The 26,191-nt window shown below is 41.6% G+C and overlaps 1 protein-coding gene and 1 long non-coding RNA gene across 5 annotated transcripts in view; one reads left to right on the top strand and one right to left on the bottom strand.

Moving 5' to 3' along the window:
• Window positions 1-2,410: 2,410 nt before the first annotated feature.
• LOC131910406 (uncharacterized) lies at window positions 2,411-21,769 on the bottom strand. Of its 2 annotated transcripts, none has more exons than XR_009379126.1 (3): window positions 21,675-21,769; window positions 4,692-4,798; window positions 2,411-2,516 (listed from the first exon to the last, which is right to left on the bottom strand). It is a non-coding gene; the product is annotated as an uncharacterized LOC131910406 (long non-coding RNA). The 2 variants fall into 2 exon arrangements; XR_009379125.1 differs by lacking the exon at window positions 21,675-21,769 and adding an exon at window positions 18,585-19,527.
• A 179-nt stretch (window positions 21,770-21,948) lies between these two features.
• The window catches only part of Dusp22 (dual specificity phosphatase 22), a 56,853-nt gene continuing 52,610 nt past the window's right edge, over window positions 21,949-26,191 (top strand). For 2 of the 3 annotated variants that reach the window (XM_059263228.1, XM_059263226.1), the window contains exon 1: window positions 21,949-22,047. In XM_059263228.1, coding sequence (XP_059119211.1) covers window positions 22,027-22,047 — 21 coding nt within the window. In that variant the 5' untranslated portion in view covers window positions 21,949-22,026. The other variant, XM_059263229.1, reaches the window with a different exon arrangement.

Here is a 26,191-nt window from a genome sequence, read left to right as displayed (position 1 = left end):
TGGGGCTCTTCATTCAGTTTGTCCATCCATTGCAGTCAAGTTTGGATGCACAGGAGCCAGAATCTAAGTTCTTTTCCTTGTTGCAGTTGCCCTGGCATCTTTGTGAAAGAAAGTGTTTTCCTCCCATTGAATGAAACTGGCACCTGTGTCAAAAGCAATTGGCCGTAGATGGTGGATTTAACTTGGGATCCTCACCTCTCCTCTGCAAGCCCATATGTTTATCCCTATGTCAGTACAACCTCGTTCTGCTGATTGCATCTTTGATGGAAGTTTTACGTGGGAAGTATGAAGTCCTCTGTTATGGTTTGGATGTGAAATGTCCCTCACAGGCTCATATGTTGGAATACTTAATCCCCAGGTGGCAGTGCTGTTTTAGAAAGTCATAGGATCTTTAAGATAAGAGACATGACTGGTACTGGCAGAGATGGGTTATGCTGATGAGCCTTTGAAGGTGGTACCCACTTTTGCTTCCCGCCCAAGCTCTCTGTGTCTTGGTCCTTGACATTAGTTTCTATGGCTCTGTGGGCTGAGCCCATGACAAGGAGGACTTGCAGTTCCTCAAACCAAGAGATAAAATACATGTTTCTTCCTTCAAGTTAAGATAGGTTTTTCTTTTTCAAGATTACTTTGGATATGGTGGGCCAATTGAAATTCTCTGTAAGTCTCGGTATCAGCTTTCCCATGTTCTCAGTGGAGGCTGTTGGAATACAGAAAGGAATGGGTACATAAACTTGTGTTGGTTCTAACGTCTTTGCAATATTACATTTTCTAACCCATGAGCACAAGATGTCTTTGTACTTTTTCAAAAAACTGTTTGTAGTTTTCATACAAATCTTTTATCTCTTTGGTTAAATTTATTGGCAGGCAATTGTATTGTAATGTTATGTTTGTAAACTGAGTTGTTTTTTTTTAATGTGGTGATTTTGATTGTTCTTTGCTAGAATGTAGAAACATACCTCATTTTTTGCATATTGATCTTATAAACTCTAACTATGCCTCCACCGAGGACATGGAAAAGCTGATACTGAAAATTATAGAGAATTTCAAGTGGCCCACAGTAGCCGCAATAATCTTGAAAAAGAAAACTTGTGTTCTAATAGATTCTTCAAAGCTTTAACTATATGTGTCGGCTCTCTGGAAATGGTTCACTTCTTCCTTCTGATTTCCTTTTTTCTTTTGTCTGATTTCTCTGACTAGAATCTATGATGTTGAATACAGAGGTGAAAGCAGACATCCTGTCTTGAAGGGAAACGGGCAAATCTAGAAGGGAAAGCTTTTCAGTCTTTCACTATTGAACTGGATTCATCTGCATTTTCCACATATGCCTCTTAACATACTCAAGAAGTTCTGAACAAACTCTACTGAGTTATTTTTAATCTTGAAACCATGTTCAATTTTACCAAATTCCCTTTTGCACCAAATGAGATGATCATGTGTTCTTTTTCCTTCGTCCTGTTAATTTTAGTTTTTTAGTGGGCATGCAAAGTGATGATCATACATACATCTCATTAAGCTCTTCCTATTTCTCACACTGCCTGTCTCCTCCACCACCTCCTTCATGTTCTACTAACTTAATAAATTTAATATAGTGATTACTTTAAATATTTTTTCAACCACTTTTGCCCTCTAATTCAATGTGTATTCCTTCTAATATGCCATATGATTTCATTTGTTAGCATTAGATTGTTGCATCTGCATTTTTGAAAAGTAGCTGTCTGTAATTACCTTGTGTTTTCTAGTTTCACTATGTAATGCTGAAATCCTGCCGCAAGTTAAGATGGGTTTCCTCCTCCTTCGCTGTCTCCTCCCCTTGACCTCCTCCTCTTTTTCCTTCTCTTCTTCCCTTCCTCCTTATTTTGTAAGAGTTTGTAAAGAATTGGTATTGATTATTCTTAAACATGTAATAGAATTCACTAGTGAAGCTGTGTGGTCTTGGACACTTTATTGAGACGTTTTTCACTGTTGATTCAAACTCTGGTGACAAATTTGTAGCAATTTTCTATTTCTTTGTATGTCAGTTTGGATAATTTTGTTTCTAGGAATGTGTCCATTTCATTTAATTAACTTATCTGATTTGTTGGCACACAATGTTCCTAGTATTCATGTATAATATTTAATTTCTGCAAAACTGGTACTAATTTCTCTACTCTCGTTTCTGACTTCATTAATTCGTGTCTACTATTTTTCCCTTTTCTGTCTCAATACACACTAATTTTGCTGAAAAGTCAACAAACTATGGAGTTTATTGACTCTGTTTTTCTGTTCTCAGTTTCACTTATCGCCACTCTAATCTTGCTAGTTACTTCCTCCCTCTAGCTCTGCAGACAGGCTTAGTTTTCTCTTCTCGTGGTGGATATCCTCAAGATGTAAAGGTGCTTCGTTCACTGATGTTTTAACAGGCACTTAGAATTGCCTGTAAGCTCTGCCTTTGCTGTGTTCTTAAATTTGGTGTGCTGTTTCCATTTTCAACCACTTCTGATTATTGTCCCATTTCTCTTCTGATTTCTTCTTTGACTCTGTTATAATTTAAAAACAGGTGATTAATTTTCACACACTTGTGATTTTTCCATTATTCCACCCTGCTCTGGGTTTCTAGCTTCATTCCACTGTGGTTGGAGTAGACATGGTCTATCTTGGAGAATGTTCCATGTATACTTGAGAAGAAAAGCATATTCTGTATTTGCTCGGTGCTTTGTATGACTGTTGGATTTAATTGGCTCTTCATGCTATTCAAGTCCTCTGTCAGCAAAGTCACCTTCTCTCTGATTGGTACATCCATCATTTTAATGAGATATTGAAGTCTACAACTCCTGAATATTTCCTCCTTCAATTTATTAGTTTACTTCTTATATCTTTTGTGTATATATTTATAATTACTTTTTCATGAACCAACTCATATGTTTGAGCCAACACAAAAGTCACTATTAAATTTTCCATCTGTCCCAATATTCTTGAAGACTGCTCATTATGAAACTATAGATTAAGTGTTTTTCTTCTCTCTAAGCTCTCTGCTCATCTTAGTTTATTTTTCTGCTGTTTTTAAATTGTTACTTTGCATGACCTCTCAGGAGTCACCCGAGGATAGGAATTGGGCAGGGTGCAGCAGGAAGGGAGGGATTTAAAGCATAGCATACTGGACTGGAGAAATGGCTCAGCAGTTAAGAGCACTTGCTGATTTTACAGAGGACTCAGAGTTTATTTCCCTGTGCCCACATGACAGATTATAACCATCTGTAACTCCAGTTCCAGAAAATCAAATGTCCTTTTCTGATCTCCATTGGCACCAGGAACACACATGGTAACATAGATGCAAGCAAAACACTCATACGCATAAAATAAAATAAATATATTAATAAAATAAAATGTAGCATGCTGAGGCTTGAAAAAATGGCTCAGTGTTTACGAGTGCATATGGCTCTTGCAGAAGATCTGAGTTCTGTTCCCAGCACCCACATTATGCAGTCCACAATCATTTGTAACTCCAGCTTCATGGGATCCAATGATCTTTCCAGTTCTGTGGGCACATATATGTGTATATACCCATTTCTGAACTGATATACACATAATTAAAAATAAAATAAATCTTTAAAAAGAAGTGCTATGAGAAAAGTTGGAGAGAATGTACATATTTATTCATTTTCAGGGCTGTAGAGATGGCTTCAAGACTATACACATACTTACACACACACACATAGGTGTAGACATATGTCAAAATGAAAAATTGTACCTTTCAATTATTGACAGGTTATTGTGTATCAGCTATACCTACGTCTGAGAAGTTGTTACTAATACACTGAGGAATAGCCTTTTAAAATAGACATACTAATGAGCATACTGCAATGGGGGAAGTTGTGGAAACCTCTGACAGAAAGCTGATGCTCATGGTGCTTTTTTAATGGCATCTTAAAATTAAATGTAAAGTCAAATGCATGAAACTGATATTGGGGGAATTTCAAAGTGATATCTCCCTGTACACTAGTTAATGTGAACTATGTAATGTGGATATGAGTTGGAGACACCAGTGTGAACTTATGTTCAGCTAAGAACACATGTATAGATATAGAAATGATTATAGGTATTCACATATGTCGTGACTCTGAAAGGGAGTGTGATTGAACAGAAGTGACTGCGCTCCATGCTGTCTTGATTTCTAAACACTCTTCAACAAAAACAAGGGGGGGGGTAAAGGAGGGAGAAAGAGAAAGGAGAAAAAAGAAAATATAACCAAATGTTTAATACCAAAGGACTACAAATAATTCACCCTGTGAACCCAATACAATCACAAGTAAATATCAGAGAAACCCAAATCAGGGAACAATCTACAAATACCTGATAAATTTGTCTCCCAATTATCAAGGTTGCCATAAATAAAGTCTGAACATCTCTCATAGATGCTTTACCTTCTGGGACATGTGATTGTATTCCTTTCTTTCTATTCCTTTACTCCCAATAAGTAGCATTTAGGGAAAAGGAGGGACAATATTACTATGGGGAAACTGGAAAACACTTGTCTGTCCAGTTGCCAAGGTCAACATCATCAGTGATGAGTCATGTTGAAAGAAAGTAATCCCAGGATGATACAATGAGAATGACACTTCACCCCTATGCTCTACTCTTCAGATTCTGTAAACCCAATATAACCACAAGTAAATATCAGAGAAACCCAAATTGAGGAACAGCGTACAAAATACCTGACCAATAGGTCTCCCAGTTGTCAAGGTTATCAAAACAAAGTCTGAAATTTTCTCACAGACCAGAAGAGGCAGCTAAAAGTGATGATGTCATTGTTCATGTGATCCTAGAACAAAGACAAGACATTCATGAAAAACCTAATAATGAAAAGCCTAATCTAAATAAAGTATGCAAACCTAATAATGAAAAGCCTAATCTAAATAAAGTATGCCATTCAGTTAGTAGTGATGGACCAATGGTAGGTTTTAAGTTTTGGAAGCATATCATTGTATTAGTTATTTGTTTCATTGCTAAAGTCAGATGTCTGATAAACAACTTAAAGGAGAGGATGGACTTATATGGGTCACAATTTGAGAGTGCATTCCATCACGATGATAAAGGCACAGAGGCAGAAGTAGTTCTCAGCTATGGTGTCAGGGTTGGAGGCTCATATCTGGGTGAATCAGTAAACAGAAACCAGAAAAGAAATATGGTAGAGATGTAGACTCCAAAGCCACCCAGTAATCCAGTTCCTCCAAGTCAGCACTACAATCCAAAGGCTTCAAAACTCAAAGCAACATCACTAACTGGGCACCACAGTCCACATGATGGGAAAGGCATGGCAGCAGGAAAGTGAAGTGCCTGGTCACACTGACCTGCAGTCAGGAGGCAGAGAGACTTGAATGCTCACTCTCAACTTGCTTTCTCCTTTGCAATCAGTCTGGCACCACAGCCCACAGAATGGTACCAACCATATTTAAAGTGGGTCTTCCCAACTAACCCAACTGCAAAACTTCCTCATAGACATGCCCAGATGTTTGTCTCCTAGATCCTTTCAAGTTGACAATCAGTATTAACTACGTAATTGATTAATATTTCATAGGAGGTTAATATTCTTTACCTCCTATGAGATTTTATTTCAGGTCTCCCTGTTCTACTTCACTGGTAGATATGTCTATGTCCTTGTTGGTTTTTGTTTGCTTGTTTGTTTTGTTTTATTGTCAACTTGACACAAGCTAGAGTTGTCTGGGATGAACTTCAGTTGAGAAAATGCCTCCATCAGATTGCCTATAGGCAAGTCTGTGGGGAATTTTCTTGACTGATAACTGATACAGGAGGGCCCAGCCAACTACAAGTGGTACCGACCCTAGGCAAAGATGGTCCTGGGTTGTATGAGAAAGAAGCCTGAGCAATCCAGTAAGCAGCATTTCCCCATGGCTTCTGCTCCAGTTCCTGCCTCCAGGATTCTGCCTTGACTTCCTTCTATGACTTCCCTCAGTGATGGACTACCAAGTGTAAGATGAAATAAAAATTTTCCTCCCCAAGTTTCTTTTGGTCATGGTGCTTTATTACAGCATTAGAAACCCTAACTAATATGGTCCATCTTTATGAAATTAGGAAACATTAGACCTCCAACTTTTTGTTTCTTTTTCAAGATCTTTTGGCTCTCCTGGGATGATTGCAATGTTGCATGAATTTTAGGATGTAGCTTCATATTTCTGAAAAAATATTAAATTCTGTAGGGGTGGCATTAAATCTGTGGATCAAGTTGGGTAATACTGGTATTTGTGTAAGCCAGTCTTTTGTATCTATAACAAAATACCCCAAACCAACAATAACAAGAAAAACCTAAAGGAGGGAAGATTTATTTTGGCCCGTGGTTCCAGAGGCTTTAACTCATGGTCCAGTTGTTATAGGCCTGTCATGAGAAAGAGCAACATGGTGTAGAGAGCATGGGCAGAACAAAGCTGCTCACCTTATATGTCCAGGAAGCAGAGAGAGATAGAAAAAAGAAGGAATTGGTGACAAGAGATACATTCAAAGGTAGGGCCCAGTGACCTGCTTCCTAGAGCCAAGTCTATGCCCTAACAATGAGCTCACCAACAGATTAACTCATTGATGGATAAAGCTATCACCTTCAGAATACAATCAGCTCTCAGCAGCGCCACCAGCTGGTGCTTAAGTCTTTGGCATAGGCCTTTTGGAGGGACAAAATATATCATAACAATATTAAGTCATAGTCCATAAACATGGAGTGTCTTTCCATATATATATAGAAATGCACACACACACACACACACACACACATATAAACTTCAGCAGTGTTTTGTAATTTTATTTACAAGTCTTTAATCTCTTTGGTTAAGTTACTGATTATTTTTTATGCCTTTCATTGTTATCAATAATGAATTTATTCACTTGATTTCCATTTTAGGTTGCTTATTTTAGTGTATAATCTTTGTATGTTTACTTTTTTAAAAAGGTGTGAGTGCACCATGTGCATATCTGCTGTCTAAGGAAGAAGGTGTTGGATCCTCTGGAACTGAAGTTATAGGTGATTGTGAGCCACTATGTGGGTGCTGGGAACCAAACTCAGGCTATCTGTAAGAGCAGCAAGTGTTCTTAACCATTGAGCAATCTCTCCAGACTCTGTATGTTGACCTTTATATATTACTGTTTATATGGTAGTTCTAACTCTTAGATCCTATTTGGTCATGTTGTGCAATCCTTTAACAGTGCTATTAAATTTGTTTTGATAGAACATTGCTAAGACTATTCGTATCTGTCTTTATAATAGATATTATATAATTTTCTTATAGTGTTGTTGTCTGGCTTTGGAATTCATAAAATAGTGGCATCTCGAAATGAATTAGTATCCTTTTCCAATGTTCTTGAGGGGTTAGAGGATGATTGGTGGCATTTCTTTAAATATTTGGTAGACTATGTCAATGAAGCCACCCTAGGCTTTTCTTCAATGGGAGGTATTTGAATGCTGGTTCAATCTTATCACGTTATAGAGTTTCTTCATGATTCATTCTTGGAAGGCTTTGTGTCTGTGGGTGTTTGTCCATTTATCTAGGTTATCCAACCTGTTGATGTCTTGTTCATACTTCTCTTTTATAATCTTTTATCTTTCTCCAGAATTTGCAATAGTGACCCTGCTGTCATTTCTGATTTTAGTAATCTGAGTCTACGTTCTTTTGTTCTTAGTCAATCTAGTTAAAGTTTTATTGGTTTTTGTTGATCTTTTTGAACAGCCAACTTTTGGCTTCCCTGATTTTCTCTATTGTTTTTCTATTCTCTATTTTGTTTATCTCTACTGTAATCTTTATTATTTCCTTCCTTCTGCTGGCTTTGGGGTTAGTTTGTTCTTCTTTTTCTAGTTCCTTAAAGTATAAATTTAGGTTGTTGATTTGAGATCTTTCTTAATGTAAGCATTTATAGCTATAAATTTCTGTTCAGCAGTATTTTCACTACATCCTGTAAACTTCAATGTTATATTCTAACTGCTCTTGTCATTTCTTCCCTGATTCAGTGTTTTTTCAGAGTGTGCAGTTCAATTTCCACATACTTGTGAAGTTTTCAGTTTTCCTTTTGTTTTTGATGGAGTGAGGAACAGCGCTCAGGGTCAAACCAGGGTCTCTCATAAGGTAGGCAAGAATGGTGCCAATGAGCTAGACCCTCAGCACTCTTTTTATTGATTTCTAACCTCTAGTGTGTCCAGAGGAGACATTTTGCTGGATACAAATATTTTTAAATATATAGAAACGATTTTGGTGACATAACATACAGTCTATCTTAGAAAATATCACACATAGTTTTGAGGAAAATATGTGCTCTACTGTTGTGAGGTGAAGTATTTTATATGTCAGCTGTTGGATCTGCTGGATTCATAATGATATTTGAACCTTCTGTCTGAATGTCTTATCTTTATACTGAGTGTTTTACTCTAGAACTATCATTTCTTCCTCACAGAAGCTCATGTTTGCATCACATATTTGGAGACCCTGGGAATGTTTAAGATTGTTGCCATGTACAAACAGTTATTAATATGAAATTCCCTTTTTGCCTCATAAATTTTTAAAATCTGTTTTGTATGTTATCAGTATACTTCTTCCAGATCTCTTTGGTTATTACTTACATGGCACATATGTTTCATTATTTTATTATCAGTATTTTTCATTTATTTGAATCTAAAGTGTAGATAGCATATAATTGGATCCTACTTAAAATTCTACTACTGCCTGTCTTGGCATTCAAGAAATAAGTCCATTACATTAAAGAATTTTCTAAACAATGACTTATTTTAGCCTTTTTTTCTATTATTTCCTATGGGGCTTATGGGGTTTGTTTCTTGCCTTCTTTTTGGTTATTTGGTATTTTTGTTTTTATTTTGTACATAAATGCTATAGTTATATTTTGGGGCTACCATGGATCTTACTCAGCTTTCTAACAGTTGGAGTTGGATTTGTATTTAAACCTGTTTAAGCCCTAAAGCATACAAAATTTCTGTTTCTATACAACTGTGGCTCCACCTTTAAGTTGCTGATGTTACAAAGTGTGCATACTCAAGAACAAGTCCACACAATGTTTTTCTGTGTGCTTGCCATTGGGCTGAACAGAAAATGGAAAGGGGAGTTTAAAAAGCAAAATTAACTTATACTTGCTTTTATAATTTTCCATGTAAATGAATTCTAGCAGAGAGATTTATTTCCTCTAATGGCCTCCAGTTCTGCCTAACATGCTTTCATCTTTCTTGAAGGACTTCATTTAGCGTTTCCTGTCAGGGAACACACAGTAACAGATCTTCTGGCTTTTGTTTCTCACAAAGCCTTTGTCTCACCTTCTGTTTTTTAAGAATAGTTTTGTCAAATGCAGACTTCTCAGTCAACTTTTTTCTTCCTTTTCAGTGGTTGGAATATCAATGTCTCGCGCTATACAGGATTTTGGAAGAATGTACACAGAAATTCTTAGCGAGGATCCCTTGCATGTGTTTGGTGATGTCTACAGTTTTCAACATTTTCTTCCTCTTGACTCTCAATAGTTTGTCATAGGTCTCTTTGAATTCCTCCCAATGAGATTTATTTTGTGCTGTGGGATGGTCTTTCTGCATGCTATAAATATGTGTTGCTACCATTGGTTATTAAAGAAGCCACTCTGGCCTATGGTAAGACAGGTGATAGCCAGGTGGGAAATCCAAGAGAGAGACAGGGAGAAGAAAGGTGGAGTCAGGGCAGGTGCCATCCAGCCACCCAAGAAACAAGATGCCAGTAGACTGGTAATGCCACAGCCACATGGCAAAATATAGAGTAATAGAAATGGGTTAATTTAAGATGTAAGAGCTAACTAGCAATAAGCCTGAGCCATAGACCAAACAGTTTGTAACTAAAATTAAGCCCCTGACTGGTTATTTGGGTCCTGGCAGGCAGGGAGAAAAGCTTCCAGTTACAATTTTGGGCTTGTATATTCATATCGTTCTTATATTTTGGGTATCTTAGCCACTGATCCTCTAAGTAACTCTCTCCTATTTTCCTCCTGGGTTCCCATGATGTGCAGATGTGCATGCTGGTCTGCACAGAGATGTCCACCCAAATTCTGGCTCTCAATCTTCTTCTCCAATGTTTCTCTTTTAATTCCTGACTCGGTAATAACAATTGCCCTATCTTCAGGTCCATATTTGCTTTTGACTCTTTGTCATGACTTTTCAACTCCACTACTTTTTTTAAAAAAAATAATCTTTTTTTAATTAAGAAATTTTTATTGATTTTACATATCAACCACAGATTCCCCTCTCTTCCCTCCCTCTGCCCCCCAGCCTACTCCCCTCAGCCCACCCCCCATTCCCTCCTCCAACAAGGTAAGGCCTCCCATGGGGAGTCAGCAGAGCCTGGTACATTCAGTTGAGGCAGGTCCAAGCCCCTCCCCCTGCATTAAGGCTGTGCAAAGTGTCTGACAATAGGTAGTGGACTCCAAAAAGCCAGCTCATGCACCAGGGAAAGATCCTGATTCCACTGATGTGCACACACCTGTTCACAACCACACAAACACAAGTTAATAAATAAATGTAATAAAATATTTTAAAAATAAAAGCTAAATGAACTATATATCTTCTCTTGAGCCTATTAGAGACCTGGAATACACAGAAATAGCCTGTCTAAGGACAGAAAGGACCTTCTGAGAATGGTACATCAAATGCATTCTCAACTTCTGATATTCCCCATTTATGGTAGATATATTGGGATATGACCTCCTTACAATTCTAGGATCATCTTTAACTTAGGACTCTTCGGATTTATTTCTCTATAAGTAGAAAATTTCAATGACGATGTAAAAATAGATCTTCAAGTTTGTGCATTAGAATCTTGCAAAGTTCATAGGTTTCTCTCATATAATACATAAAATATGTATTATTCTATAAATATATATTGGGGACATTTTTTGACCAATAATATACCTGCACAGATGTTACTGTGGGGAAATTTGAGGAGGATTGGGAGCCATCTCTCAAAGAAGCTGTGTCTCCCAAAGACTGTCTGATAGCCATGGTTAGGATAATCAAAACTACCACATATCCAAATTAAGATGGATTGTTCTAAGTTAAGATATTATAAGCCCATTCTCAGGTCATTCATTCATTATACATGGGTATCATCAAATTATCTTTTCAAAGTATGGCATCATATGCTTTACTTTCTCAATATTTACTATTGTTTTGAGCTTACAATGTTCAAACATCAGGCAAAGAGGAAGCCTCCTGTGTGACATGAAGATATGCTCTACAGTGGCACTTGGGAACTTTGCCTTCAAGCAGGTCTCATCACATCAGGGCTCAGTTGGGGACATTGGAAAGCACCGTGTCTGCACAGATTCTTCACTCAGCATGTCATCTTCTCTGCCACCATGTGCTAATGTTGGGACGCCATCATTACCTCTTCCTTGTTGACCATCAGATTCACCTTTTTCTCTGACCTGCTTATTTCCCAACACTTGTGTTAGTACTGTATAAAGTTTAGAATGTTAATCATGTGTTTAAAAATGAGGAAAACAGCATGCTGTGACCTAGCCATGGTGGTACTTACTCATTGCTCACACCTAAGGGATGAAATAATCACTTGGGGGGCATTCAAAATATAATGATTTTACTATAAGCTACTTAACAAAAGAAGTTGTCATTGAATTTAATGGGGTTTTTTGTTTGGGGTTTTGTTGTTGTTGTTTTTGTTTTTGTTTTGTTTTGTTGCTTGTAACATGTCTATATTTTCCACTTGGAGTTAACCCAGAGGCATCCATTGTTTTTCAACAGAACCTGTTTTCTGTCTTTGGGCGTGGGGCCACTATCCATGCAGTTTCCCCAAGCTAGGAACCCAGAGTCACCATTGGCCCCTTCTCACTTTCACTTCCCACTTCCAATTAGTCTCCATACCTAGTGAGTCTCCTGCCTTATCTTCTTCAGCCCCTGCCTTTCTGCCCGACCCCTGCTGTCCATCTTGGTTGAAGGTCCTCATGGCTTTTCTGTACTGATTTTCTCACTGATTACTTTCCCTTCAGAACCAATGTCCTACCTTGGTCTCAAGGTGTTCATGCTATAATCCAAGTCTTTGCAAGGTTTCTGGAATTGAGTTTGGGAGCACTGAGGACATGTCCAGGCCTCCCTTCCAGCCCTCTCCTGCCTCCATGCTTGATACTCCGTACTTAGACCCCAGAGGCACAGAGTCTCTCTTGCGAGCAGGCTTTTGTAGAGATGTCTCTCCTTTTGGAACTGTCCTTTTCTCAGGCTTCCTTGCCTAGTTAGTGACTGGCCCTCCTGGACTGCAATCTTGACTGGTGGCTCTTAGGCAAACAGGCCTGTGTGTGAATGCTGCCTTGGTCATTTGCTTGGCTTCCTAGATGTTAATTTTTTTAATTCATTAGTAGGAGAAAATAATAGCAACCTTATGATACTGTTAGGAACTAAAATGGTAACTATAAAGGACCTGGTAGTTTAAAGTACAACACTATGAGACCTTGAAGATACAGAGAGGAAAATGCCATGTTGTACCAAGTCCTACCCCAATGACCTTGTTTTACCTTAATTACCTAGATAAAAGCTTTGACTCTGAATTCAATCTCAAATGTGAGCAAATTCTTAGGTCCTAGTTTAGAATTTCAACACGTGAATTCAAAGGCACACATCAGCTTAATGTAACACTCCTCAACTCCAGCTTCTACTGGGTGCCAACCCATCCATTCTAACCCATCTATTCTTTCTCTTCTCCCCATGGACTTGGACAATCAGCAACCACTGATGGTTTGTCCTTTGTCTGCTTAGGTTCTATCAAGCCTGGCCCACCAGTCATTAAGTAAATCCTCTCTAAAGTTCCCCAGCCTCTCTGGGTGAGTTCACTTTCCTGCCTGGATGCTGGAGCATGCCTTTCCCACTCTACTCTAACACTTAATGATACAACTGACTTCTCTATATCCCTTGTGGGGTGAAAAGTTCTTTAGAAGTTAAAACCGTGATGTTTACCTTTGTATCTTTAGGTCAAGCTATATCTGCTGTATGTAGATAATCAATATTTGTGGAATGATTTCCTCACTGACTAAGGCACACCTCTTCATACTAGTCTGGCACTCTCCTCCTCACCGACAAAACTACAGAAGCTGAGTTTAGAGTCTGAAGAGTCTCCAGTGTGTCAGACATTGACCCTTTGGTTGCTATAAAACCAGAAGTGGGAGAATTTCTGAGGAGGAGCCGGTGATGGAGTGAGAACCTGGGAAAGCAAACACTCTATTTCTCCTTACTTTGTGTGGCCTGAAAAAAGTCACTTCATACTTCAACAGCCAAAAGGTTTAGACTAGACTGTGATGATCTGTAGAGGCCTTCTAGTTCTACAATTTGATTTCTGTTAATGTCTACAAAGGCAGATTTGGTGATTTAGATGATTATTCCTAATCAGATCATAAAGCTGGGTTTTCCTCCATAAATGTAGGATAAAAGTTTCTCTTTAAAAGGCTGAGCACTACCAACTTGCACCTGCATAATAAACTGCTTTTACTGTCTAAATTTGTGACCTCTCTAAAGTCCAAAGTTTTTTCTTAGAGATGTACCTCTGAGAATCCTATGAAAGGGAAGGCAAATGGATGAGGATGGGAACCCACAACCCCCCTCCAAAAAAAGCAAGAGCACGTTCCATACAGCCCTTATTCTTCTGTGCATGACACCTACCTCATTCCCTTCATTATAGTCCCCTTTGGAAAAGATCATTGATGGACTAAGATCTCCAGAACACAACATGAGGATGTGTCAATCTTATATTTCTGACTGTAAGTCACCAAAGCTGTTGAACTTGAAACACATATGGGAGTGTATGTTTGAAAATTTCCTACATAGAAAAAAATCAGGGCCATGGAGACAGCTTTAAAGCTTGGTCAACTCAAGATACATGAGACTATGTAAAAATTAATTGTGTACATATCCTTCTTTGCAGTAGACTTATCAATGGATGTGTACTAAGCATGGGAGAAATTTTGTTTTTATTTTTGTATCTCCAAATTCTGACACAAAGCCCAGGACATTAAATATTGGTTGGTTGAATGAAATAAAAGATCCTCAGGTGCTTGAGATGGGCATTGTGCCTGGTGCACTTGACACCAAGTCAGAGAGTGAGCTGTGGGCAGCAGACCCCAAAGAGATGTCAGTAAGGATGATTAATTGAGGCATTTATGTGCTAACCCACCAGACTGTGGCACTCTGAGAGCCTGTGGAGACTGTTAATCTTCTTTTCAAGCTGTCCTTTTAAGCACCATAGTCTCAATTTGACATCATCAGGCTCCTGGGCTCTCTCATGCTGATTCAGTGATGGTTTCTAAAGAAAACACTCACATGGAAGCAGATGTGAATGTTGGGTTACTTTGACAGTGATCAAAATACATTTCTCCCCATCAACAAATACTGACATCCACTTTCCTAATCCAGCCAGTATTTCCTTTCCGGAAAGCAGAAGGGTTCTCAGCATGTGTTCCAGGCCAGTGTTGCCAGTGATGTGCAGTGAGTGCAGACAGCCATTCTCTTCCTACATTTTACAGGTAAGATTTTCTTAAATGAAAAGGCAAGTGCTTAAATGATTGTTTTGTTTCTCATTTAAAGATAATCCCCATTTCACCAAAACACACCATAGATATAAGGAAACCAGCTGCCCTGTATTGCTCAGGACCAAAGTGGTTCCTGGGACATTGGATTTTCAGTTTGAAAATCAGGAAAATGTTTACCAAGCAAGAACAAATAAGTCACCTCACATGGCACACACCCTCTATCAAGTCAAAGAGCCAAATTATTTCCTTTTGCAGCTGATAAACCAGACATCAAGAAATATTACTAAGTTTAAAATAATAGGGGTAACCTTGCAAACAAAAACCACATTTACATATATGATAAATATTCATATAAAGCACATGTATTATATATCTTTAAAGAAATACAAAAAGAGTGGTAAGGGATTACTTATGTGGAACTACCACATATAATAACTAACTAGATGATGGGTGTCCTGTTTAAAATGTTAGCTCTGCACACCACTTCATCAGACATTTGCTTCTGTTGCTCTATGGTGCTCAGATACACAACTGTAGACTTTGAAATCAACACCTCTACAGGCCCTAAAGTGCCAGAGTTGCTATCAATCAAGAGAAAACTAAACCTCCTTTTGTAGCAAGAAGCAGCTGCTTGCCATGGTGTGAGGAAAATATCAGCAACGCCAAGAGCCTGCAGCTGTTTGCTTAGTAGTTATGGACACTACAAAACAGCAAGAGTTCTTCTTACATTATGCTCATTTGTAAAAGCACTGTGATGGGGAAAGATGCAGCATACCACCTAAGTTATGCACCAGGCCGTCTTCCTGCCACCCACTCTATACCTGCATCCCACCCTGCCATTGGGCTGCCCTTCAACCCCTTGGAAAGCATGAAAGGGAACTGCTACTTCAAAGTCGCAGGTTTTGTGTCTGGAGAGACAGAGATCTTACATCACCTTGGAGACAGGATGTAACTTCATTTGAGAAAAATCACCACCAGAGACCCTTTAGTAACATACAAGAGGAAAGAAATATTCTTTTGTACGTTTGAGTGAAGTAGAAGGGGAGTTTATGAATGTTCTAGTCTGTTCAGTGACACAAGATGTGCAAGACAAATAGGAGGTCTTTGCTCCTGTCCTCTCAGGCCCTTGTGGAAGTATAAGACAAATCAACAATAATCTTGTGTGACTCAGGAATACCTCAGGCCTCCCTTGCTTAATTCTCTGGGCACCAGCTTTCCTTGCGCTAGTTGGTGTCTGGATAAAGGTTATGGAGGTGTGACAAAGCTACGAAAAATCCAGAGCAACTAGAACTTTAGTGATGGGAGGTCATTTCCAGGAAACATGAATTACTGGTGCTAGGTGGTAGCTCTGGGTGAGATTGTGTCTTTTGGGTCCTATCCTTGAAGTTAACAGTCAGTGCTCTGTTAAAAAAAAATTCTAAGTGTAGCTTAGTGGTTAATGGACTTTTGGCCCACCATCAACCTGAGGTGTGTTCACTGTGTGATATTTCTCAAACTTATAGGACTTCAATGATGACTGACTAGTCAAAACAATGATAACTATTAACAAAGGTAAAACCCAAGACAGAATTTCTATAGCAACAGTGTTATTTCGTGCTAAACGGACTTCCCTGTCACGGTGAGTGAAATTTCTCCTGGGACATTCCATTATCTCAAGAAAGCCCCTCCTCCCTCTAGCCCCATCCAGGCTATGTATGTGCCTTCGTTTCCAACTGATTTTTGGTTTCATAGAGAGTAAATAATTTTTATAAATGAGCAAAACAAAGCTCAAGCCCTTCTTTTGGGAGGAGTTCCAAAATTATATCAGTAGACAAGTGCAAGGTGGCTAAGGCAGCCAGAACCACTTTACAGAACCACCCTGAGCCAAGGCACCCTTTGCTGTCTGTACTTCTAGGCTAGCCTCTGGCCTCTTTGGGCATGTAAAGAAGCAGAAGTGAGCCTCAGAGAGGTGGCTGCCTGTTCAGGTACAGTATGTTCCAATAGATGGAGTCCTCTGACCAGGAACACTTAGAGGGTATCCCACTCTCCCCCACATTGCAGCATCTATGATCAGTTTGAATAGGGTTTGATGAAGGTCTAAAGACTGTGCCTAGTGTACTAAAGAGAGGCAGAGTTGATAAGCCTCCTGGTTGTGTCTAAAGCCCAAGTGAGTTGGAGTGGTAGCAGATGGGTGGGTGGGTAGTAAAGCAAGGTTCAAGTTGCATCTTATGTCAGTTCTGTCCTGCCAAATACCAAGATAAAGTCAAATATTCTACAGGAGCTGAGAAGATGTCAGTGGTTCAGATATTGCTAGTTGTTTGGGCATAGTTACCAGCCATAAAAAGGTTTTGTTTACACGTTATACATTTTAAAGAAACAAGTTCATTGTTGCAGAACCCTTGTGGGCAGGCATAGAGAAGGACTTGGCTCAAACCATTCCCTGCAGGGAAAATAACCACAAACAATATCTAAGATGGAAGTGACTAGGCCAAAGTTTTCTCATCCAAAGCTCAGACAACAGACCATCAAGGAGCGGAACTCCAGAAAACCGTGGGATCTGACACATCAGCAGTGCACCAAAGAGTGGAGCCCAGCAGTGTAGGAAAGCACCCTTGCAGAATTAGCAACCTCCTCCCCAGTCGGCCCCTCCTCTTCTCTCTCCCCTACCTTTCTACTGCCTTTCCCTGCTCTCTTTCTCCTTGCTAACTCTCCCCCTTTCTCTACTAGAGTCACATTGTATCTGTCTCTTTAAAATGCAAGTCTATAGGAGTTTGGTGACTACTAGATCATACAGCCATCACTCTATGGCTCTAGGGAACTGATATTGCTCTGGGGCGGGGGGGGGGGGTGGGGGAGGCAGAGTTGAGTGTCCTCCACCTGGGAGACATCCTCCCAGCACTTGGGAGGCAAAGGCAGGAAAATTATGAATTTGAAGAGAGCCTTGGCTATAGAGAAACTTGGAGGTTAGCTTGGACTACACAAACTTTCTCCAATCTTGGGCTATCTCAGACAAAAAGAAAGTAAAAAGGAAGAGGAAAGGGAGGGTGGGAAGCAGAAAGAGGAAGACAGGGAGCTTCAGGGTTGACAGAGTGTCTGGTGTATAAATGCATGAACGATTAGTGAAACTCATGCCTGGGACAACTGAACAGCATCCTGGCTAGGCTTCTTTCTTTACCCCAGACTGGAGGTTTGAACAAGAAAGGCCCCCATAGGCGCATATGTTTGGATACTTGGTTCCCAATTGGTGGAACTGTTCAGGAAGGAGGTGTGGCCTTGTTAAAGGCAGTGTGTCATTGGGGGTAGGTTTTGGGTTTAAAAACACCAGGCCATTCCAATTAGTTTGCTCTGCCCTGTGCTTGTGGATCAAGATGTAAGCTTCCAGCTACTGCTCCCATGCCACACCTTCCTGCCTGCTGCCTTGCTCCCAGCCTACCATGAGGTCATAGACGCTACCCTGGAACCATGAGCCCCAAATTGAACACTTTCTTTTATAAGTTGTGTTGGTCAGGGTGTCTTATCACAGCAATAGAAAAGTATCCAAGACAGAAATTTAACATCATCCTGGCTGTGTTCCTTTCCTTATCTAACAAATTTTCTCAGATTAGGAACCTATTTTGTGCTGGATGCCAAGGTCAACAACAACTTTTCCTGGGAATGGAAGTGTAACTCAGTGGCAGAATATGTTGGAGGCCCTGGCTTCAATCATCAACACCAAAACTAATAAGCAAATAAACAACTGGCCTCTGCCTTCAAGAAACTACAGTTTTGGCAATGGCTGGTTGTGTTGACAGTAACAGACATATAGTCTATGACTTCTGTATTAAAAGAAAAGCATCATTTTTCCACCCACTGTTAGGAATAAGTGTTCTGTCTTTGCAGGACATTGATTAATAATCTGCTCACCGTTTCATTCCTTCTAGGTCTTGCTAATATTCCTGGACTTTACAGGTCAACAGGTTTTATTAACTCTCAGATAAAAGCCTGACAGAATCTCCCTAGATCCCAAGGCCCTCTCACTGCTCCACCCAGTCACCTGGGAAGCAGGCCTCTTGCCCCTCTCCTCTGAATCACAGTGCACATACCTGAAGTTCTGGGATCTGAGCCCTGCAAGCCTCTTGTCAGAAAGAAGGAAACTACATTCCGAAGGCTGACAGAGAGCTGGAAACAGGTGGCCTTCTGAAGGACGATGTCATCCTCTATAGAGGCCAACCCTGTGGCTAGGCTATCACGTAGGCTCAGAGGCCTCAAGTGGCCATCTGAGCGTCTTTCCTCTGGACAGAGCTGCAGAAACAGAGAAAACAACCTGTGCTTTTGCTTCTGGAATTCTGGGCTCTGCCTTGTTTCTTCTTTCCTTTTGCTTCTGGAATTCTGGGCTCTGCCTTATTTCTTCTTTCCACCTAATTAGTATCTGTCTGCCTTGCCTTTCCTTTTAGTGCTTGGGCCAAGGCCTATTGCACAACTACTCACTTGAGTAGAGGTTTCTCTGAATTCTCTGAAATTATCATTAGCATACCTAATGATCTGACTTGCTCTCTTGAACTTCTGCTTGTGGACTTTTATACGTCATGACAAATATGGTGGTCACAAGACATTTATTGTGTCATGAATACTTCACACATCCGTGATGTTGGCAATGTTGAGGGCGGGGGAAATGGCAGGAAGAAAGGTTATGGATGCAATCCTTTTATGGAGCGGAAATCCACTTGGCTCTGGCCTTTAAAGCTTTTATGAATGAGGGAAACCACAAGTGAACAAACACATTCTACATTGGATATGAAATACACTAGGTTGGTTTAGATTTTCCCTCCTTTTCATAATCAGAAGCTACAGAGAGAAAAACTCATAGAACTGCAAGAATTCAAAAACAGATATTAATCATGCTATGATGGAGGGAGGTAGGTTCTAGAATGAAGGTAGGAGATGAAAAGAGACAGAAGCTCTTGTAAGGGAACTCTCTCACACACACACACAGAACCACACTCTATTGACTTCTGATGTTAATCATCTTTTCCGCCTCTTCTCAAAAGTGAAATTTAAGGATTTGAGATGAGTTCTGGGCATGTGAGTATCCTAGAAAGACCCAAGGCAAATGCAGGCAAGTGCTAAATCTGTCAAGAGACAGGTTAGCTCATGCTCTAAGCTATAATCATAGTAATATTAATAACAATAATAGAAGCATAGGCACACAAAGAAGTATTCCAAGTGGATGGCAGAAGAAAAAAAAACATGTTTTGTGTTTGTTGTTTATGCGTGTGTACCAACTTACAAACTAATGGTGCTTTGAGAAGCCAGCCTTTCTACTGGAAACAATGACCGGTGGAGAGTGAAGGAGAGGAAGCAATTGTCTGGTTGTCTTCATAAACTCATATTCTAGTGGACCCATTTTAAGGAGGAAAATGCTGAGAAAGTGCATCATCTTGCCCAAGGTATCCCTAAGGGCTAGGGATAGAAGGTGGTCATGTGATTCCCCTAGTGGAGTCCATTACTTATGCTGATGCTGATGGTGTAATGGTGGGATGGTGCAGAGGGAAAGAGGGCAGGCTGCCCCCCCCCCCCCCGGGACCAGGAGGAAGAAGACATGAGGGGGACAGGACAGGAACAGTCTCCTAACAAGGAGCAGAAACAGGCCACAGTGCGAGTGCACATTAAGGGACGCAATGCCTCTTATTGCCCAGGATGAGAGTGTACAAGAAAAATGACATGAGACTGAGCCAATGAGCTCTTCCCACGAGTTTTTAGCACTCTCTAGAAACTCTTAAAATATTTTTGCATATATTTGCCGTGTGTGTGTGTGTGTGTGTGTGTGTGTGTGTGTGTGTGTGTGTATACACTCACAGGTGTGGTCGGGGACAACTTACAGAACTTGGTTCTCTCTTTCCACCATGTGGTTTCCAGCGACTGAACTCAGATCGTCTGGCTTGGTAGCAAGAACCTTTAACCAGCTGGGCCAACTCAACAGCATTTCTTTTTTCCTGGTTTTTGTTTGTTTGTTTTTAGAACCTCCCCACTGGTTTCTTGGCCAAGAGTCCATTAATCGATTTAACAAATGTTTACTCTATTTTGTGCTACTTGCTATCCCGGGGCCATATGGCAAAGTAGTGAATAAGACAGAAAGGCCCTTTTCAGGAGGCTGCTATCTTATGAGATAGGTCAATATTAAGCAATTAGTAATTTCTGATCATAGTGCTATAAAAAAAAATAAGATGCAGTCATGTTATAGCTACCTGAAGTATCCCTTATAAATTTGGTGGTTTAGTGGAAAGAAGAGTCTCTAAGACGACCTTTGTTCTGAGACCTCAAAAAAAGCTATGCAAAGAATTGGGAATTGAGATGTGAGTAGCACAGGACCCTGGGCAAGATCAAGCTAGGAAGCCGAAGAAAGAGCAGTGCAGCCTCTGAGGCTGATCCCAAGTGGACAGAGGGGTAAATGATACAGGGCCAGCAGAATCGGACCTGTCACATCAAGTTGAAGCATGGCATGTCTTCATTCAACAAGTACTTTCTGAGTATCTACTCAGTGCAGGGCATTGTCAAGAACACAAAATGAAAACAAGAAAACTCTAGCTCAGTGGTTCTTAATCTCCCTAATGCTGTAACCCTTTAATACAGTTACTCATGCTGTGGTGACCCCGCATCATAAAATTATTTTCCTTACTACTTCATAACTGTAATCTTGCTAATTATGAATCCGAATGTAAATATCTGTGTTTTCTGATGGTCCTGTGAAGGGCAACCCCTGTAAAGGGTTGTTGGACCGCCAGGTTGAGAACCACTGCTCTAGCTGAAGAATTTTTGCGCCTGTTTAAAGGAAATTTAAAATTTAGGATGGATGATTGATGGTCCTCAAATAATTTTATTACATGCTAGAATGCAACCTACTCTAGACAAAATCGCAAAACAGGTATGCGGGGTGGGAGGCTTTCTGGGAACAGTCACCTCAACCCGTTTCCCTGAAGGAGACCCTGGACCATTCACAGCCTCCAGCGGCCTTCCTCTCCTAGACCAGCCAGGGTCATATCTCTGCAGAGGTGAGTCACCTAGCCCACCTTTCCCAGAGCGTGCTCCTTCTCGGTCTGGGTTGGGTGGGGCAGGGCCACAGGAATCCCCCGCCTAAAACTGTTGGCTCAGAAAACCCAGACAGGGGAGCCCCGAGCCCAGGCTCTGTTTAGCACCTGATTCACCCAGGGACTCAAAGCCCTAGACACTGCCGGTAACTGGCATCAGGGAGCCCCAGGGGAAAACGCCTTCGGGGACTTGGGTACCCCCTACCGCGGCGCCCGCCCCCACCGGCGGCGCGCTTGCGCGAACTGAACTGCGGGTTAAGGTGCGCGTGCGCGCTGGGCGTCCGGCCGCGGGGGCGAGGGCCGCTGTCCCCGACGTGCGCAGAGCCCGGGCCGCCATGCCGTGTCTCCGGCGGAGCGCGCTGCGAGCGCCGCCCTGGCGCCGCCTCCCGCCGCCCCGCCCGCTCGCCCATGCACGCGCCGGCTCCTCCCGCGAGCACGGAGCGGAGAGCGCGGCACGGCCATGGGGAGTGGGATGAGCCAGGTAACGTCCGGGCCCGGCCGCCCCTTCCCTCTGCGGCTTCCGCCGCCGGGCCCGGTCCGCACAGGCTGCCCTTTGAGAGCCAGGACCCGGGCTGGATGTGGTCTGTCCCCCTCCCTTGAGACCGGGCCCCTTGACGCCTGCCACCCACAGCATTGGTGAAGCCGGGCCAGATGGGCGGTTTCTGTAATTTCCTCTCCTCTTCCCCAGATTTGTGTGCGCGTGCACAGATAAGCCGCTCTGGTGGGGAAGTTCACGGAAACCCTAGAACTGACCCGGCTTTTGGTGTCTGGAGCTGGTTGACCCTAGGTTATGGGGCTTCCGTAGGGCTACCTGTTGGCTGGCTGTTGTGCGCACTAGGCCTTTTGGAAAATCTTTCCTTGACCCTGTTGTGGTGCAAACCTTCTGGGCCAGTTTCTTCACCCCCACCCTCTAGGCTGAGGATGGTCTGGCGGTGACAGTCCGTCCTCTGGGGAGGGGGGGGGGTGTCTATTTGTGTCAGACTCAAGATTAAGGAACTTACTGGTTTAAAGGGAAATCTTACTGTGGGTGTAGATACCTGGGACTAAGACAAGTACTTCTGTACACGTATTTTTAAATATTCTTGGGTTTGGTGAGCTTCTGGCCTTGTGTCCCACCCCCAACCCCCACCTCATCTCCGTGTACATTCGCTGCCATGTTTATGGGCTTGCTTTCTCTGTTCTCTTCCCTCCTCTTCACCCTTTTACACTGGTCACTGCTTTGGGGTGAGGGCACCGCAGTGGTTTAGTTATTTCCATGAGAATGAACGTTGAGGCGGCGATCCAAGGTAGGGGACTGAGCCCTGTCCCTGGTGGAATGGTGCGTGCTCCTTAACTCTTTCCACAATCTCCACACTTCTGCATGTTGTGGACCAGTATCTCACTGAGGTATTTTGGTGACTAGGATTTAAGTCACTGAAAATCTCTTTTTGCCAGTGATCAGAAATTCCCTCTCTTGGATGCGTGCTTGCATTATGTTCCCATTAGCGCGGGGATCTGTCAGCACTGTGACTAGTGGAGACATCAGTCTGGGGTTGGGGGCTCGATTTGCTTTCCCACTGACTGTGGCTGTGCCTCCACTTTGCTTTGGCATTTCTAGTTTGTTCCAGTGGTCACTGCCCCTTTCTGCACTTGGTTTCTGGTATTTTATATTATAATTGAAAGAGTAGATTTAGGTATGCAAATGATTGCCCAAGGAATATTAATTTCACACTTCATAGCAAAAGTGGTAGTATTCATATCCACATTGTGCTATTTACCTTTCAAAGTAATAGATTTCTTGGCTATTTTATTATCATAACTATCTTGTGCAGAAACAGTTTCCAGTGAAGAAATTTAAAACTATAGGTACAGAGAGATTTATATGCTTCAGTGGTTCAGCACATACTGTGCACTGAACATGGGCCAGGTGTAGTCCTTTTGGGGACAGAGGGAGGAAGCCAGTGCAGATGACAGAGAAGTCCTTCACAGACCTTCTCAGTAGGCCACTGCTGGTCTAGTAGAAATATGACATGAACCACATCATTTAAAGTTTTCTAGTAACATTTCTTTGAAATTTAGAACAAATGATCATCTTACGAATATTTATTAAACTGAGTTTATTTAAAGCATTTTAACATGTAACCAATAAGTAAAATTATTCATGCAATATTTTTTTCTGCAGAGTCTTAAATTCTCATTAGGTACTTGATACATTTTAAATGCTCAGGGACCACTGGCTGATGGCCCCTGCACAACGCAGATTACTGTGTCTGTACCTGTCTGCGTGTGTGGTGGTGGTGGGGTGCCTCACAAGGTGGAAGACTACAGGCCCTAAAGATAATTTCCAGAGTGTGGGGAAAGTAGATATCATTCTAAAAGGTGGATCTCTACTAGAGTAAACATGCTCAATCTGAAGTCAGAGGGAATTACCTGAATTACAAGTCAAGGCAGTGATGAAGTATGTTGTTGGATGCAGGTGACCAAGAGCTTTAACCAGAGTTCTTCCGTGTATTGCTGTGTAACTTTAAACGGGGTTCCCTATTTTCCCTAGCTGGGAAAAGAAGAAAAGAGCAGTTTGTTTACAGATTCGACAGAAGGTGCTAATGTTGTAGATGTGATTCTAAGAATATAAATAAAATGGGTGATGCCTTAGAATTTAAGAGTGTCACTTAGACAGTGTTTATCTGAGGTTCTTGGAGCAAAATTTCTCATCCTATACAAATTGGTCACCTTTGGCAAAGAATTACAGACTAAGGAATGTCTGCTCCACTCTGACTCTTTGAGGGACTAGCAGTTTTTAGGCCTCATGGTAGATCTTTGTCCCAGTTTCCTATGGTTATTCAAAGGACAAAAGGGAAATGGCCTATGCATGCTGTCCAGTTAAAGAGGAGAGAAAATAGCAACAGAGAACAAGCAGCAGTCCATTCTTTTTTGAGCTTCATGTTATGTACTCGTAACACGCTCTGAGGAAGCCGTTTTCCTCTTTGTGCAGATTGGGAAAGGAGATTTGAGGAGTCTAAATAAGACAACTACATCCTGATGCAAGAGCTGGTAGAACTGGCTTTGGATCCCAGTTCCCCTTGACTAGAGGAGAATCTCCAATCAAATCTCTTTCCTTTGACCAGGGCTGCCAGTTTGTCTCAAGTAGATCCTAAAAATATGTAAAAATAACCAGAACAGACCACCACAGATTAAGATTCATTGTAAAACAAAGTCACTCTCTTGCTTCATGTTTGACATTGATAAAGGAGGCGTTAGAGCAGGTAGCTCCAACTGTCTTTGTGTAAGTCCCAAGTCGACGTTCTGAGCTGGCCAGCATTGCAGTCGCCAGTGAGTCTGTGGTGCCTGGGCCCTTTAGTAGTACTTTGCTGCCCTGGAGTGACTTACTTGTTCTTCACCAGCTCCGTGAAGAAGTGCTGTTCGTTCCAGGCCTGTTTTTCACACGAGGCACACGAAGCTTAAGGGAGCAGGGGCAGGAGTTGCTAAATGGCTCTTACTATGCAGGCCTGAGGATCCCAGTTTGATTCTCAGCACCTGTGCCAAAAGCCAGGCATGGTAGCATGTGCTTAGAACCCCAGCCCTGGAGAGGTGGAGACAGCAGGATCTCTGGGGCTTGCTGGTCAGGCAGTCTAGCTAAATTGAGATCCTGTCTCAAAAAATAGGTGTAGAGTAATTCATGATTAAATTAAAATTAGCCACTTCTGCCCTGCATATCCACACATGTTCACATACCCCCATACACATATACATACGTTCATGCACACAAATACACATGCATGTACACACGAGGACCTGGCCGAGTTACCCACCTGATGAGTGGCAGAGCCTGGACTCAGAGCCAGTTAGTTGGTCTGGCTCACAACCACGAAGCAGAGAGCCTCATGGTTTGACTGAGGGGCCAGCCTAGTAAATGTTTCTGCTAATCAACACACCGTTGTATGTCCATGTCTTTTTTGTGTGCAGTCTCTGAAAGCCAGTTGACCTAAAGTTTTCTCAAGAGTTTGGACCAACACATTTTTTAGAGGGAGACCTCTGTCCTCACTGTCTCTTACTAGTCTTAAATACTGCAATATGCCGTTAAAAACAAAGCCACAACAACACTCTCTTTATTAGGCATGACATCACAGAGTGCTGCCCCCAAGCTTCTGTGCATCCTTTACCTTGATCAGCCTGTGATAATGACAGGTGGGCAGAAGCTGTGCCGTTGTAGGTGTTGTAGGTCAGGAGAGGAGGACCTTCTGCCTCTGACATCTGTCCTGCAGTGACTGCCAGTATTGTTTAGCTCATGAACATTCACCTGACTGGTCTGGTGGCCTCTTCCTCCTCCTGTGCCTTGCCTCTGGGCAAGGATATTGTCCTGGCGTTTCGTGGGAACCCTGCTATGGCATCCGTTGGTATTTTGCATGAGAAGCCCTCGGTTGCTAAGAGGGCAGGGATGTCAAAAAGCCTGATTTTTCTCTCCCTGAATTTATAGATACTTAAAACTAAAAGGCCTTCAGTGGTTGGCATAATCCAGTCTCCGTTTTCTCTAAAATGGGTAGAACAGTGCCTCTCCAGTGACTACTCACACTCTTGGGAGAAACAACAGAGAATTTTGGGGGGACATTTTTAGAAACTGTGAGGCAGTATGTGAGCTCTGTGATTGA

The sequence above is a fragment of the Peromyscus eremicus genome, chromosome 5 (assembly GCF_949786415.1).
Source record: "Peromyscus eremicus chromosome 5, PerEre_H2_v1, whole genome shotgun sequence".
NCBI lineage: Eukaryota > Metazoa > Chordata > Mammalia > Rodentia > Cricetidae > Peromyscus > Peromyscus eremicus.
This window is presented reverse-complemented; position numbering and strand designations above follow the sequence as displayed.